The 14026-nt window shown below is 37.0% G+C and overlaps 1 protein-coding gene across 1 annotated transcript in view; it reads right to left on the bottom strand.

Annotated features, from left to right (window-relative positions):
* Positions 1–2054: 2054 nt before the first annotated feature.
* Positions 2055–14026, bottom strand: part of LOC104403637 (poly(ADP-ribose) glycohydrolase-like) — a gene marked incomplete at its 3' end in the record, with an annotated part of 35609 nt that continues 23637 nt past the window's right edge. The window contains exons 5-9 of the mRNA XM_010011857.1: positions 12208–12268; positions 11462–11537; positions 9101–9248; positions 2991–3069; positions 2055–2167 (exon numbers count right to left, since the gene is read on the bottom strand). Coding sequence (XP_010010159.1) covers positions 2055–2167; positions 2991–3069; positions 9101–9248; positions 11462–11537; positions 12208–12268 — 477 coding nt within the window. The remainder of the gene's footprint in view (positions 2168–2990; positions 3070–9100; positions 9249–11461; positions 11538–12207; positions 12269–14026) is intronic.

Genomic DNA, 14026 nt, shown 5'->3' with positions numbered 1-14026 from the left:
GTATAATATTTGTAATAGTATATATTATGGTATAACACATTATTTAGAAGTTGTATGATGATTACCATTTGTTTTCATATAAAACTGTCATACGTAGTTCTCACAGTTAACACGGTTTGAAACGTATGCATACCATAATTCTTAGGGAAGCATTTCTTGCCAAATATGAAGCTGTAGCTTTTTGTAATTGATGACTATCAAAATAGGCTTAATGACATTTATGAGTGGGTTGGCAAGCCCAATGATAAGTCAGTTGTTCCTTAGGATATGGAAAGTGGAACTTGCAGTTATTGCTAGTGAGAGTCTTTATTAGGCAATAATCTCAAGGGGCTAGCAAGGATGAAACAGTGACATCTCTTCCACATATATCTGCAAATCTTAATGATGAAATCAGATACAATGACTTTATTTTTCTTACTCTGAACAGCTGACTTTAGCCAGTATTAATCTTGTTTTCTGATTATGGGTATATCACAAACAAGGTCAGCCTCAGACAGCTACCTTTTGAGAAAACTAAGCAAGAGTTAGTTGGTTCTTTAAGACAAATGGATCTTATAAAGAAGAAATCATACAGGCTTATAAGAAAAAGAATCACCTTGTTTCAGTTATTTCTTAATGTCTAACAAAATAACAGACAAAAGAACGTCTGGACACTGAACTGTGTCTACTAATACATAATAGACTCATATTTCAAAGCCTGCATGCATATACTGTGCTTACTGGATCCTGATTTATTAAGTCATAATAGAAATAAGGATGCATCTTATTCCATCAACTTGTTTTCACTCACAGAAAGATTTTAGGGTTAATATTAATTTTAAATCAAATGGAAAAAAGCCCACCATGATACACTAAAAGAATACTTGATTTGTTGAAATATTACAGGAACTCAAATAAATCTAATGAAATTTTTTACTATTGTAAATAGAAAATTAACTCAGGCTTAAAATTTTCTTTAAATACCAATCAGTCCTCATCAAACAACATCAGTCAAACCGACACTATAATAAAGTTGCATGGATCTACCATAATTTATTTTAAAAATCCAACCCCAATCAATAATATTGAAAATTGTGGGCAGATCATAAATTCACTAGAGTAGGTAATTTGAATTTTGTACAAAGATATTACTGAAGTTTACAAAATTCATTTACTGTCTTTTTCAGGGCTAATTTCATTAACCAACCTTGAAGAAACAAGCTGATGAATGTTCTTTACTCAAGGTTTTACGACTAAATTAAATTAGTCCTTCAGCATTGTACATCATTTCTGGAGGGGTTGAGAGAGATGAGCTTTCAGATATGTTCCCTTTCCCGATGAGTATTGGCAACACACAGCCTTATGTTTGAATTTATTTCAAATGCCTCCTGTACCCGCCTATACTACAGAAAGAAAGGACTTTAATATCAGTAGTGTTGTGCTCTTAGATTTAACATCCTAGCTAATACAGAGGCCCACTGCAACCCCAAACGCAGAAGCACACTAAGCAGACTTTATTGTTAGCATGTTTTGAACCCAAATACAAGCACACTAGTATAGTATAACTGTATAAACATTCTTGTAATCAACTGCCCAGTAAAAATAGCATTGCCATTGCTGCAACGTGCCACAGGCCCTTCACTACTTATGCCTTATCCTAGCCATGTAAGGCCTTCATTCTGCTCCATAAGCTTTCTTATTAACTTAAGACAATTCGCTATGTAAACTGGAGATAAACACCAAGGATCTCTTGTTAGAAGATGAAATTTGTATGTGGGATAACAGTAAAAGCCTTGAAATCATTGGCACAGGTTGAAAGATAAGGCCTTAACCTAAGAGTTAACAAAATACATATCCAAATTTCATTTATATTTTAAACTACACCTTTGAATAGCATAAAGGATAAGAGTCATTCTATCTGACAAGCTTCTGCTTTAACACTGGACAGCAGAACACTGAAGTACACCTTTTACAAGAGACAACTAAGCAAGGACTTCCTTAGCTGAAGATAACAATAACAAAATATTTTAAGAGTTACTATAAACATTAGACAGTAGGCCACTTAAAGTAGTTACTGGCCTTGTTGAGCTCTCTTCTAATTTTCTCCGGACCAAACTGATCAAGAAAACGTCTGAAGTGAAATGCATCTATTGCGACAATTTCAGTGTAGCGTCGCTGCCATTCATCCCTAAAGTTGAAGGGAGAAAAAAAGTAGATGAAATTAGTTGTTTTATACTGGCCATATAATCATGATCCAAAATTAGCAATTCCCTGCAGAGCTTCTCTGTTAGAAGCAGCTAGAAAGGTGAGCTCATAACAGACAATGGACCACTTTTTAAATTTGTGGGTAGGGAATGAAAGCAGCATCAGAAATGAGATATGTCTCCCTATAAATTTAGAAATTCTCTGGCTAGACTTTAGGCACAAACATGAAACAAATCTAATCATACAGCACTATTTAATAAGTACGTAAGAACAGCACAAAGTCAAAGAAAAGCACTTTAGCTCTCTGTCTTCTTCCAACACTTAAAAGAGTACATTGTGTATTTTTCTATACCAAATGAATAATTTTGTGTACACGCTGTAACAAGACTGTTGGAGAAATAAAATCAAGAGCTTGAGCTTTCTATTCCGATCTATGATATTAGGTTTTATATAGCCACGTATCAGCTGGCATCAGGTACTGTGGCAGCTGAGGTACCATTGTCAAACTTCTTGTGACATTACAATCCATAGTTCAGTCGATAGTTTCACAAAATTTTGGATTAAATACATAAAACTAAAACATGTTGATTTAAGAGCTGACATATTGGCAGGTATCATTTATTAGCATTAATATCTCATTATTAATATGAGAACTTTCTTAGCTTGTTGGCTCTGAAGAGAGCAGGACCAAACAGTGAATTTCTCTATTAAGGCAAATGCTAGGAAATACTTAAAGCACCAAGTTTTCAAATATATAATATTTATTTATTTATTTCTTCACTTGAAATATTTATGTGGAACTCTACCTTGGGGTCTTATCTTCATGGCTTCTTGCCCACCGGTAAGTTTCTGCATAGCCTATATACTCACTGTACTGCTCAGTACCTGAAAGAAATTATTTTCCATATTACACACAAACAGTGTACATTTTTTGCACTTGGAACATCCATCACAGGAATTGCTGCTTCTCCAAATGAAGACACAGCTCTCAGAAGCAGTAGAAAATAGAAAATTCATATTGGCACCAAGAATGCAAGATCTGCTTGTAACCAGTAGAAGCTCCTTTCCACAGAATGTGTGTAGCATCCACCATAGGACATTAGAAGTGCAGATCTACATATGCTGGTCAGTATATAACAAGATCATTTTCAACTTTGCCACTCTCAAGTTCAATAGCTTCTCAATAAACTGCCTGTCATCTTTAAAGTTTTACTGGCTAGTATCTGGTTAACAAAAACTGTGAGGACTGTGAGCCTTTGCACCACCAGCATTTTGCTTTTCTTTTTTCAGGCTACTGCCTGTAAACACGATGATAAAATAGTTACCCTGCTATTGAAAGTGTGGCAACCCTACTTCATCATAATTCAGCAAACATCTGGGCTGACAATTTAGGAAGCACTAGAAGAAATAAAAAGAGATTCAAAAGTGTATGTGGTGAGTTATACATTTATACATTTTATTTTTCCAAGAATTTTTATTTCTCCAACAAAATTACAATCCAAAAGACCAAAGAAAACCTAATGGTCAGAAACTAAGCAGATTTTCAACACCACCAGTGTTTCCAATGCACACAATTTGTTGCCCTGCAGTGTCTTGAGGGCAACCTGACAGAAGGATAGGTAGGGGTGCTAAGCTTCCTAGTCTCTTTGCCCAATATACCTCTTCCCCTTATTTTCATTTAATCAGCATGATTTCTGCACTATGGTTCCTGACATGAATTCTAAGATATCACAGCTTAATGGCACTGAATGGACCAAAAGGCCACTGCTCTCAGCTTCAGTAGTCGGTACTAAGCAGCTACTTCTGTGAAAGCTCGAGGACCCACAAAACCATGGTCTGCAACATACTTGGCTGCTCTGTGAAAAAATCCAGTGGAATATTTTGGCAAGCATTAAGGTCTGTAAGGAAGCAGCTTATTAAGACCTACAGTCATTTGAGCTATTATGCTGTGCTATGGCAGCTCCCTTTCAAAGGTTTATCCTAAGACAAAGAAGGAGGCATTTTAACTGACAGTAAGGATCATAATCTTTCTTGAAAGACTGCCTTTCACCTCATTTTACCAAACTTGGTTCAAAACCTGAGGATGCACAAAGAAGAAATACTTCTAAAGCAATGCCACAGCAAAATCACAACCTTTCCCCCTGGGTTGAGCTCGCAACAGCCGAATTTCAAAAGTAGGGGACTAAAAAGAATACCTTGTTTGGAAAATTTCAACTCACAGGTATAGTTTGGCATAAGTTATAAACAATAAGAGTAAGAAGAGAACTGTTAAGCACCCCCTTAACTGCAAACAGTAACACCAGCTACACCTATAAATATAACAGAAAAGTAGGTTTTAGACGTCTGACAGCACAAAACATCTGATTACTAAGAGTAATGCCAGCTATTGCACACATCAAGTGATACCCTGAAAATACAAATGTTTCAATTTAATCTCAAAGTTTTTCAATCTCTAAATAAAAATAAAAGTTGAACAATCAGAAACATAAAACTCTTCAGTTTTAACTTCATCGGACAAGGGAATAGGAATGTCTGCTTTCAGTAGTAGGAGGAAACACAAGCTGTTAAAACCTGATTAAAATGATGCATATACTTCAAGACATTTTCCCATATTCATTTTAACTGAAAAGACTTCTCAGTGCTTCCTTAACTCATCTGCCCTATTACCCACGCATTAGTTATTTACATTTGTCAAGATAATTAACCATACTGAGGACACACAAATTCCACTCAAGGCTATTTTGAGAAGTTGCTATGTGAAATGAGTGGGATGGTAAAAGACTCATCAACAATTCACTTCTTGTTACAAAATCTAAGTCCCCAAAGTCGTGATGGCAGAATATGACTATATATTCACACACATCCATGCCCTCATACAAACGACAACTGTAAGCTGCTTAAATACTGAGAAGTCGGCCTTCTAATCAAATTGTAGGCTATCAACCTTCTGTAAGACTTTTTCTGACAAAGGTAAAATTCAGTTTCACTGCCACGCTTGGAAGAAGTGTTGGAACAAATAGTAAGAAAAGACAGACAAGGAAAGTATGTGACTTTATGAGAGCTCTCTTTAGGGGACAGCCTAGCAAAACTTCCAAATTTGAAAAGGAAGCATTTCCTTTGGTCTCTAGCGTGTGGAAAGAAAAGATGAGATTATCAAGAAATTGTAGCGGGATAGATTAAATGACAGTCAAAGTATTAAGCTGACTTTTTCAAGGTTCATTGTTTTCATTAATTCTTATTGAAGTGCAGTGGCTGACGACAAAAGCACCAGGAAACAAACAAGGCAATACACACACAAAAGATTTTAAATATATTAAAATCAATAACAGAGAAACTCACAGAAATCACACAAACTCTAAACTCATGTCCCAGAAAGCCAAAGTTACTGAAAATCAATGGATTTTCATAAGTGAAGCTCTGGAAATCTGTCAGACAAAACCAGTTATTTCAACTGGCAGCACTTCTGCATGTGAACTACTGGGATACAAACTGCAGTTGCTGGGAGAACAGAAGCAGTACAGGATAAACTGGATATGCTAATGGTTCTGGTGAATCTTTTTTCTTCACATAAAAAAAAAAAATGAAAAAAAGGGGTAAAAAGCCCAAGCCAAAAATACAGCATAATAGCACGGTTCCATCAGAACTTTAAAAACAAGCTATGAAACCTAAAAAAAAAAGCCTACCTAAAGTCAAAAGCAGCACACACAAGTATCATGCAAAAAAGACATTCTTTGTGCAACTTGTAATAGCTACAGCATCAGACAAACAGTGAAATTGCCACGTGTTAGTGCTTATGGGACCATATTCATCTAGAAAGAATTGCAATTGTTATTAAAAATAAATATAGCTTTATGGACTCCATAGTCTAGCCTTCCATTTGATCTGTATGGCATGATAAAGTTCCCAGGGATCGGGAAAAAACCCACCATACTGTTTCTCTAGTATTCCTTAAGAAATAGTAATTAATGCCTGTGAAAAGGCAGTACCACTAGCACTCAATAAAAGAGTACATGTGAAAAGCACAACAGTGGAGTTGCACTAACATAAAGGCACATTTACTGCAAAAAGTGAGGGGAAGGTCTTCTCTTCCTTTCAGTTAGTTCTGATCCTTATCTTGTGCCACCTCTAGTCTTCAGGCTCTCTCCAGACAGTGGCACAACCAGCCTGCTTGCATTGGGTTTGTGTGGTAAGGTTTTGGTAACTGAGAAGGATACAGGGGTGGCTCCTGTGGGAAGCTGCTAGAATTTCCCCTGCGACTGATTAAGCCAATGTCAGCCAGCTCTGCGACTGCCAAGTCCAAGCCCATCACCAACGGTGGTAAGCACCTCTGGGATAATGCATTTAAGAAGGGGGGGGCGGAACTGAAAACTGAGATAATGAGAGAGAAACAGCTCTGCAAACAGCAGGGTCGGTGAAGAAGGAGGGCAGGAGGTGCTCCAGGCACAGGAGCAGAGGTTCCGCAGCCTGTGGTGCTGACCATGGTGAGGCAGGCTGTGCCCCTGCAGCAGCCCATTGAGGTTAATGGCAGAGCACATCTCCACCTCCACAGGGAGGCCCCCAGGACAGAGGAGCAGGTGGATGCCCCAAGAGGCTGTGACCCTGTGGGAAGCCACGCTGCTAAATCCAGCTGAAAATCAGTTTTTTCCCTCTGAGTAAATTTTCAGCTGAACCAATTATCTGATCTCATTTACTGCACGGGTAATATGCTTAGAAGTCTCTGAAAATGCATTGCTGAAGAGTAGTCAAGACTGGCTGTTGTTCAGTCTGTAGATTTAAAGCAAACGTGGAACACAGCTTCATCTGCTCTCAGCACTGCCTGAGTAAACATGAAATCAAAGAGGAGGGGAAAAAAGGGAAAAGAAAAAAAGAAAGAAGAAAAAAAGGAAAACAGAAAAAACCCGAATGAAAAACACTGACGTTTATTCACAGCTCTACCAGAAATGCAGCTGTGAGAGTCTTTGGCATTGCTGCCAACATTTCTGTACATAGATGTTTGTGTTGAAGAACTTGACTGTTTGCATGACCAGTTCCATATTCATTATAGCAGTGATCTTAACCAGATACTGTGCAATCACAACAAATTTAATTTCTTTCCAATTTCTCAGACTCTTCTGCAAGTTTAAGCTACACAGTTATACCCATTAGGGCACTGAATCAAGATGCATCACAAAGAATGTAATTTATCAAGAGGATTGTGAGACATGCAGTGGAGACTTGGCTAAGAACCAAGGTGGAAGAGCTCCAGGGCTGAAATGAAAATGATGGAATGGCCATTTCCATTAGAGAAGAACACATCACAAATACTAATTGCAAAACACTGTAAAGTACTCAAGAAAACGAAAAGAATATTGCTGCAGTGAAAAAACATCCTCAGCTTTATTCATTCATGTCAAATCACCGGGTTTTTTTGCAGGGGAATGGAAGGTCTTTAAAAACATTCATATAGTGGTTTCCTCCAATCAGTTACTATAGAGAGTCATAACTGTGCTATGTTTTCACCCTCTGCCCAGAACAGCCTCACCCAGAGGATAATACTTCAGTATATTAATCTTGTTATAGTATCATATCCAAAATACACAACAGAAATCAGCAATGGCCAAGAATTTTCTGACTCATTTGTTAAAAGGTAATTGCAAAAGCCGATTTATCAAAAAGTTTTCACAGAAAAGGCAAAACAGGGTGCGGAACCAAAATAAAACACTGAAAAAGGTTACCAAGTATAAGACTGAAAACAAAATAGGTGCTGCCCAGGATAATCAATAGCTCAGGGCAGAGTGAGATTTGCAAGATCCAAGCTTAAATTTCTACTGTGCATGCATGTGAGAGAAGGAAGTGGTTTGGAAGGACTCTTCCAAGAAATCTGTTCTAATAACTGTACAAATACCTGACTGTTGAGGCAGCTCAGGTAACTAAACGAAAAATGTTTACCATAGCAGACTGAAAAACATAAAATATATATAATCTATTGCAATATTTGCCCAGAGGATCTCTCTGATCAAATATTTTTAATTTATAGCTGCTCTTTAGAGTAAATAAAAAAATATTACAGCATAATCTTATTTTTCAGTCATATCAAACGCTCACTGTGTTCCCGTGTATAGAACTAAGACACACACAGCATGACCTGGGCCTCTCCAGTTCTTAATAGTGACATTTGGTGTTTTGGTGCTGGCTGTTTGATCCGATAGATAATAAAGCATTCCAAGTTCTATGACAGAGTTGGGAACAAGATCAAAACCACTTTCAGCAAAGAAGTGGACAGACAGCATAGCTCCATACACAGCCTCTCAACAACATACTGCAGAAGCCTTTAGGCTTTTGACGTTGTAATTACAAACCCGTAACTAACTTAGAAATAACACAAACACATGTTTGTAAGAGATTTTAAGAGATTTCCTGACTTTCTACCCATATTAATGGATGTCAGTTTTCTCCTCTTCCACTTCTCGTTTTTGGTAACCAGAAGGCTGTTCCTCTTCTCAGTTTTCAGTCCCACTGATTGCACCAAATGTTACAAATTCCAGACAGGAACAAAAACAACCCTGCTTTAATGTTACAGAGCGTTACCTGCTAATAGCTGAGACCACCTAATAGTTGATAATTGTGGCTTTTACCTGTATCACCCACAGTATTCTTCAGCTAGGACTAAAGACCTCAAACAGATTTATATAGCGTAAAAAAGTTCTGTCTGCTTGCTGCAATTTTGTTTGTTTCCTTCACATAACATATATTAACAGCAGTCCTATGGTCTTAAGAGGTGGGGTGAAGAAGGAAGCCATCAAATGAGTATTAGCTTTTTTTCTTCTTTTTTTTCTTCTAAAATGTTTTTCTTTAAACATTTTAAACTTCAACTTAAAATATATTTTCTACATATAAAAACGGACTAAGATGTGAAACATTTTCTGCAAAGACTAACCTGTGATGATAAGACATTCATTGTGATCCAAGACTTCAGTGATGAGCCTCGACACAATCAGTTCTGGGTTAATTAAGAAACGAATTTCTTCTTGTACTAGTCCTGCCCCAGTCACACCACCTCCAACAAAACGGTTTGCAAAATCAACCTAACAAGAACATATTCAGGATTATGATATAAGGCAAACAGCATAAAATCCTTTCATTTACCAAAGTAAATGGTCCTGTACAAACTTCAGTAACTGTTGAAATCTGCTGCGATCACTTAAAAATACAAAACCGGATTAACAGCATGCCTTTTTTCTCTCCCCTTTCTATTTCTCAGAAAACCAGGTGAGATATCACACAGCAAAATACAGTTTTGCATCTCAAACACTCTGAATCCAAGTTCTGTGTGTTTTCTTTGAAAAGCACCCATTTAAGAATAAAACACATTTCAGTAAATGTGAAAGATGAAAACAGCAAATCACAGTACTATTTCTGAATTTTTTGGACATTGAAGAATTATTAAGTTGTCCTTTCATAGCATTCTGCCGCAGTGGTCCACACTGAGGTATTTTTAGATTATCATTGCCCCCATACCAGTTGTTCTGTATCCTAAAGAATCTCTTATCAATTCTTTAAATGCACTTGAACAAGGCAAGTAATTTTGATCATTAAGGTTTCTGCTTGAAACAGAGCAGCTCTGGACTCTATTTTTTGCAGCAATTATACATATTTTGCAAATTACATTTTTAAATAGACAACAATCCTTTTAAGAATTTGGTTTATGCAAATTAACTGCCTATATAAATCTGTAATTCTTATGTCACTTAATCTTTCAAATGATATTGGCTTCTTACTGTTTGGGTTTTTTTTGATAGCTGATGAAAGCACATTTACAGGAGGGGAACAAAACTTGTTGGAATGACATAAACATCTTTGTAGATTACAAACTGATTCAGGAGTCAAAGAGTGTAAAGCCAGCCACTAGAAGCACAAGCAGTCCTGAATTCTATCCTGGAAATACCAACACACTTAAATAAGTTGTTTAAGACTTGCTGAGCTTAAGCTTGAGCAAAAAAGAAACATGAAAGCTTCCCAAATGTTAAGTGCATCAGGACCCCAAATGCACTTTAACTGTTCTCAGTAGCCTCAATCTTAGTTCCCCATCCTCACCCCTCCACATGGCTCCCATACAAACACACACCCTTGTCCTGGACCTCACCTGTAATGCATAGTGCATGGGCCCATGCCCAGCTCTGTCCTTTGCTGATACCCACTTGCTGATCAGCTGTCTAGGACTGACCTTGTCTAGGACTGACCTGACTCATCACCTTGTTTTTGTCTGATGACCACCAGCCTGTCAGCAGAAACTGTTTTGTCACCATCCCTGATCTGCTTGTCCCAGCCAGCCAACTGAGGCTAGGGTCACTGGGGACTCCTGCATTGCCTTGGTCATCCTGCTCCCTCCTGGAGTAAGCATTCTTTGAGCAGAGATACTTTGTTTGGTAAGACTTGAAATTGCCCAAGATGTGATATTTTTCCTCCTGGCTATACTCACTTCTACAGAATGCAACAGAAAAAGTACACAAAAAGGCATAGTTCAACCTTCTCTCACCTCTGAGTGAGTTGAAAAGATAGCACAAAACCAGTCACTATGGAGCAGCTGAGTGCTTAATAATTTCAATACATGAGATTTTAATGTTTGAGTGAAAAGCATCACAGAAAGTCCTCCATTTCTCCCTCCTCCTCTTCCTCTCCTGGCTAAAGAAGCTGAAAATTCTTTGGTAAATGAACTCTAGAATGCAGACATACTTACCTTTTTTTTTTTTCCCTTTTTTCTTCCAGAAAAGTAAAAACCAAACAACTCATTTGAAAACTCAAATGTGTTCTTTCCTATAGATACAGACAGGACACCCTCCTCATGCGTTTTTTTTTGCTGACTGCTTCCCAGACCAAAACAGTGGTGCTGGCAGCAGCAGCAAAGTCTCTTGAACCATTGACCTGGTGACTGTCTGGGCACACAAACAATTTTTCAAAAATAAACTGAAGCCCTTGACAACTCATCAAGATCACAACCTGAAACTTTTATCTTGTCAATCTTTGATCCTGGTTTGAACCAAAAGACCTGAAGCTGTCCAGAGCTTGTGATTTTCTGTCAGCCTTTTCTGTACCAGGTACATGTGCAAATCTGGATGAGCTGGGGAATACTGACAACACTAAGACTGTCCATGGAATTAATTTTGATGTTTCTTTTACACTGCATAACATCTTGCCATTTAAGTCAATTGCAGATAAACAAATAACTTCATTAAGCTGGCATATCATAGAAGTATGACAGAAACATGACAAAGCCACAGTTACTGTTATATGTGCTTACCTGTAGCATACCTTGTCCATTGCTTTCAATGGTGCCTTCATACGTGACATGCAATCGAGACAGTTTTTTCTGAGATCTACCATAGGGAAAAATAATGTACAGAAATGATGGTTACAGAATCTCCACACAAAGACATCCATTCTAAACAAACCCATCCAAACCCAAACTTTGCACACGTTTTAAACAAAAGGTGGTTTAAAAAGAACCTCTGATGGATTAAAGAAAATGCATCTGCCTTTCAGAAATCATTTGTAAAGGTTTAACATAGTCAATTCCTCAGTTTCTCTGCCTTTATCACCATAAAATACAAAACTGGAAATTGTAAGTTCTACATTTTTCACAAGTTTGCCCCACATTAACTTGGTAACCAGCAAGAAAGCTGCAACACCTGAGTTTTCATGCTGGTTATCACCCATACTTTATTACATTTCCTGTCATTTCTGAAATCAAGTCATCTCTTTTTTTTCCCCACTCAACCAACAGCACCAAAAATGTGCTGCTGTTTTAAAAATTCACTTAAGACTTGTTGACTTCACAGGCAAAAAAAAAAAAATCATTCTGGAAAACTCAGGACACTTGAGCTACATGTGGCAGTTCACTTACTTCCCTCTGCACATCTCTCTATAACAATTCATATGAAACATTCTTTTCTGTAGTACTTCCAGGCCTGAATCAATACCATATGAATGGGATTCAGTTATCATTGACTTAAGAAATTTCTTATATTAACAAGATGCTTGACTTACCTTTCCCAGTCTGGAAATTCCTGGAGACACTGCCTTGTAAACGTCACCAATCCTGTGGGTTCTACAGGCAAACCAATCCCAGAGAAAAATACGTATTAACTGCTGGAGCTTTTGTCCTTAGATTATTTTAAGTGGTAAGCTTTCAAAATTACAATAATCATTCTTGGCAGAAACAGAAAAGCTTAACTTTCCTCAAGAGTAGCTTTGAATCTTCCCCTGACAGCCCATGCTCAAATCGAAAACAAGTAGTATGAGAAGACCAAAATATTCCTCTTTCCCCTTTGGAGTCTGAGTCTTTTTCTTTTTCCACATCCAGAAAAAACTACTTCTTAAGTGATTTTTCACTTGTAAACACTACTAGAAAGACTCCATAGTTGAAATAAAATGTGCTGCCACTTAGTTAAAAGAACTGTGAACCTTTATAGAAGTGATTACTGTTCAGTGTGAACAGGCAACACAGAGTACTCAACCTATGGGTGGATGAAGCAGCAGCTCATATTTCCAAGAAAGTCCTATATGTCAATAAAGATGCAGTGTTACTGGATTTCCAAATCAAGTCATTTTCAGCCCTGCCAGGATGCTAGTGAAGTTCATGTATTTCACAGAAAAGACTCCTTCCCTCATTCAATTACCTTTTACAATAAAAAGAGTTGCAAAATTATTACAGTAATTTATAGAGCTAAATTACTTTAATCTTACTAATTCCTTGGACAGAAAAGAACAAGAAATGGGGTCTTTCAAAGTTATGATAGGAATTTTTAACTCAAGGAAAGAGCTCTCGAGAATCTTATTAAAGTTATAATGTTAAGAAATCTAATACAGTAGTTTTATAAAGCATGTTTCCAACAGATCTCATATTACATGGGGTCAGGGACAGCTGCATAAATTTAGGATTTAGTTTACATGAAAACATTATTACTTAAATATTGAGAAAAAGGTAGTACAATATTTGTCTTCTCAGTCCCACACATAGATCAATTTACTTTCTACCTCAGAGATTTAGTTCTATTGACATTGCTGAAAGTTTGATAATTTAACCAGAATGCACCTGCAATTCATTTGTGGTGAATTAAAATGATGAACTGAAGATGGACTGAACCAAGTAAAGGGATTTTTATGTTTAATTGCTTAAATCTGTGTTTCTTTTAAAACAAACCTTTCTGAGAGAATATAAAGCCAACAGTGAAATACTAACATGTAAAGAAAAAATTCTTCAAAAAAAATCACCAAAACCCCCAAAAAAGGATATTTCTGCAGATGTGATGTATGCTACTGCAGTAAAATCTCTTTCTCCCCCAAAATACAATATATAAGCTCTGATACAGTTCTCAGAAAAATAAATTATCTTTGAAGTCTTATGCAGATGCTCAAATTCATGGTAACAACAGAACCTAAGACTATGCACACCAAGGAAAACATCACACTAACTTCTAAAAGTCTTGCTATCACCTGTTTTATTTGAACTGGGCAAACTTCACAACAGCTTTGCTTTGGGACAACAGAAGAGAAAAAACCTAAAGTATCAACATAAGTAGGGGAAATCCCTCAGAACTACAAATGTTATAGTCAAAGGACTAAACGTGCATACTGCAGGAAATCTGAAGCTTGGTTCATAATCCTTAAGCCTGTGATTTTAATGACTACATATGGTGCTAAGTTTCCTCTGCACTCACTCTGATGCTGTGCATTTGCTGCACATATTGTACAAACATTATGTACAAACAACTACGTGATACATACCTATATTTATATTTATACATTTATATACACACACACTTTATATATACACATGGAAAGGTGAAAATATATCTGTATATAT

This window comes from Nestor notabilis, unplaced genomic scaffold (genome assembly GCF_000696875.1).
Source record: "Nestor notabilis isolate BGI_N333 unplaced genomic scaffold, ASM69687v1 scaffold30413, whole genome shotgun sequence".
Lineage (NCBI taxonomy): Eukaryota > Metazoa > Chordata > Aves > Psittaciformes > Psittacidae > Nestor > Nestor notabilis.
The sequence above is the reverse complement of the archived record's forward strand: the minus strand, read 5'-3'. Positions and strand labels throughout refer to the sequence as shown.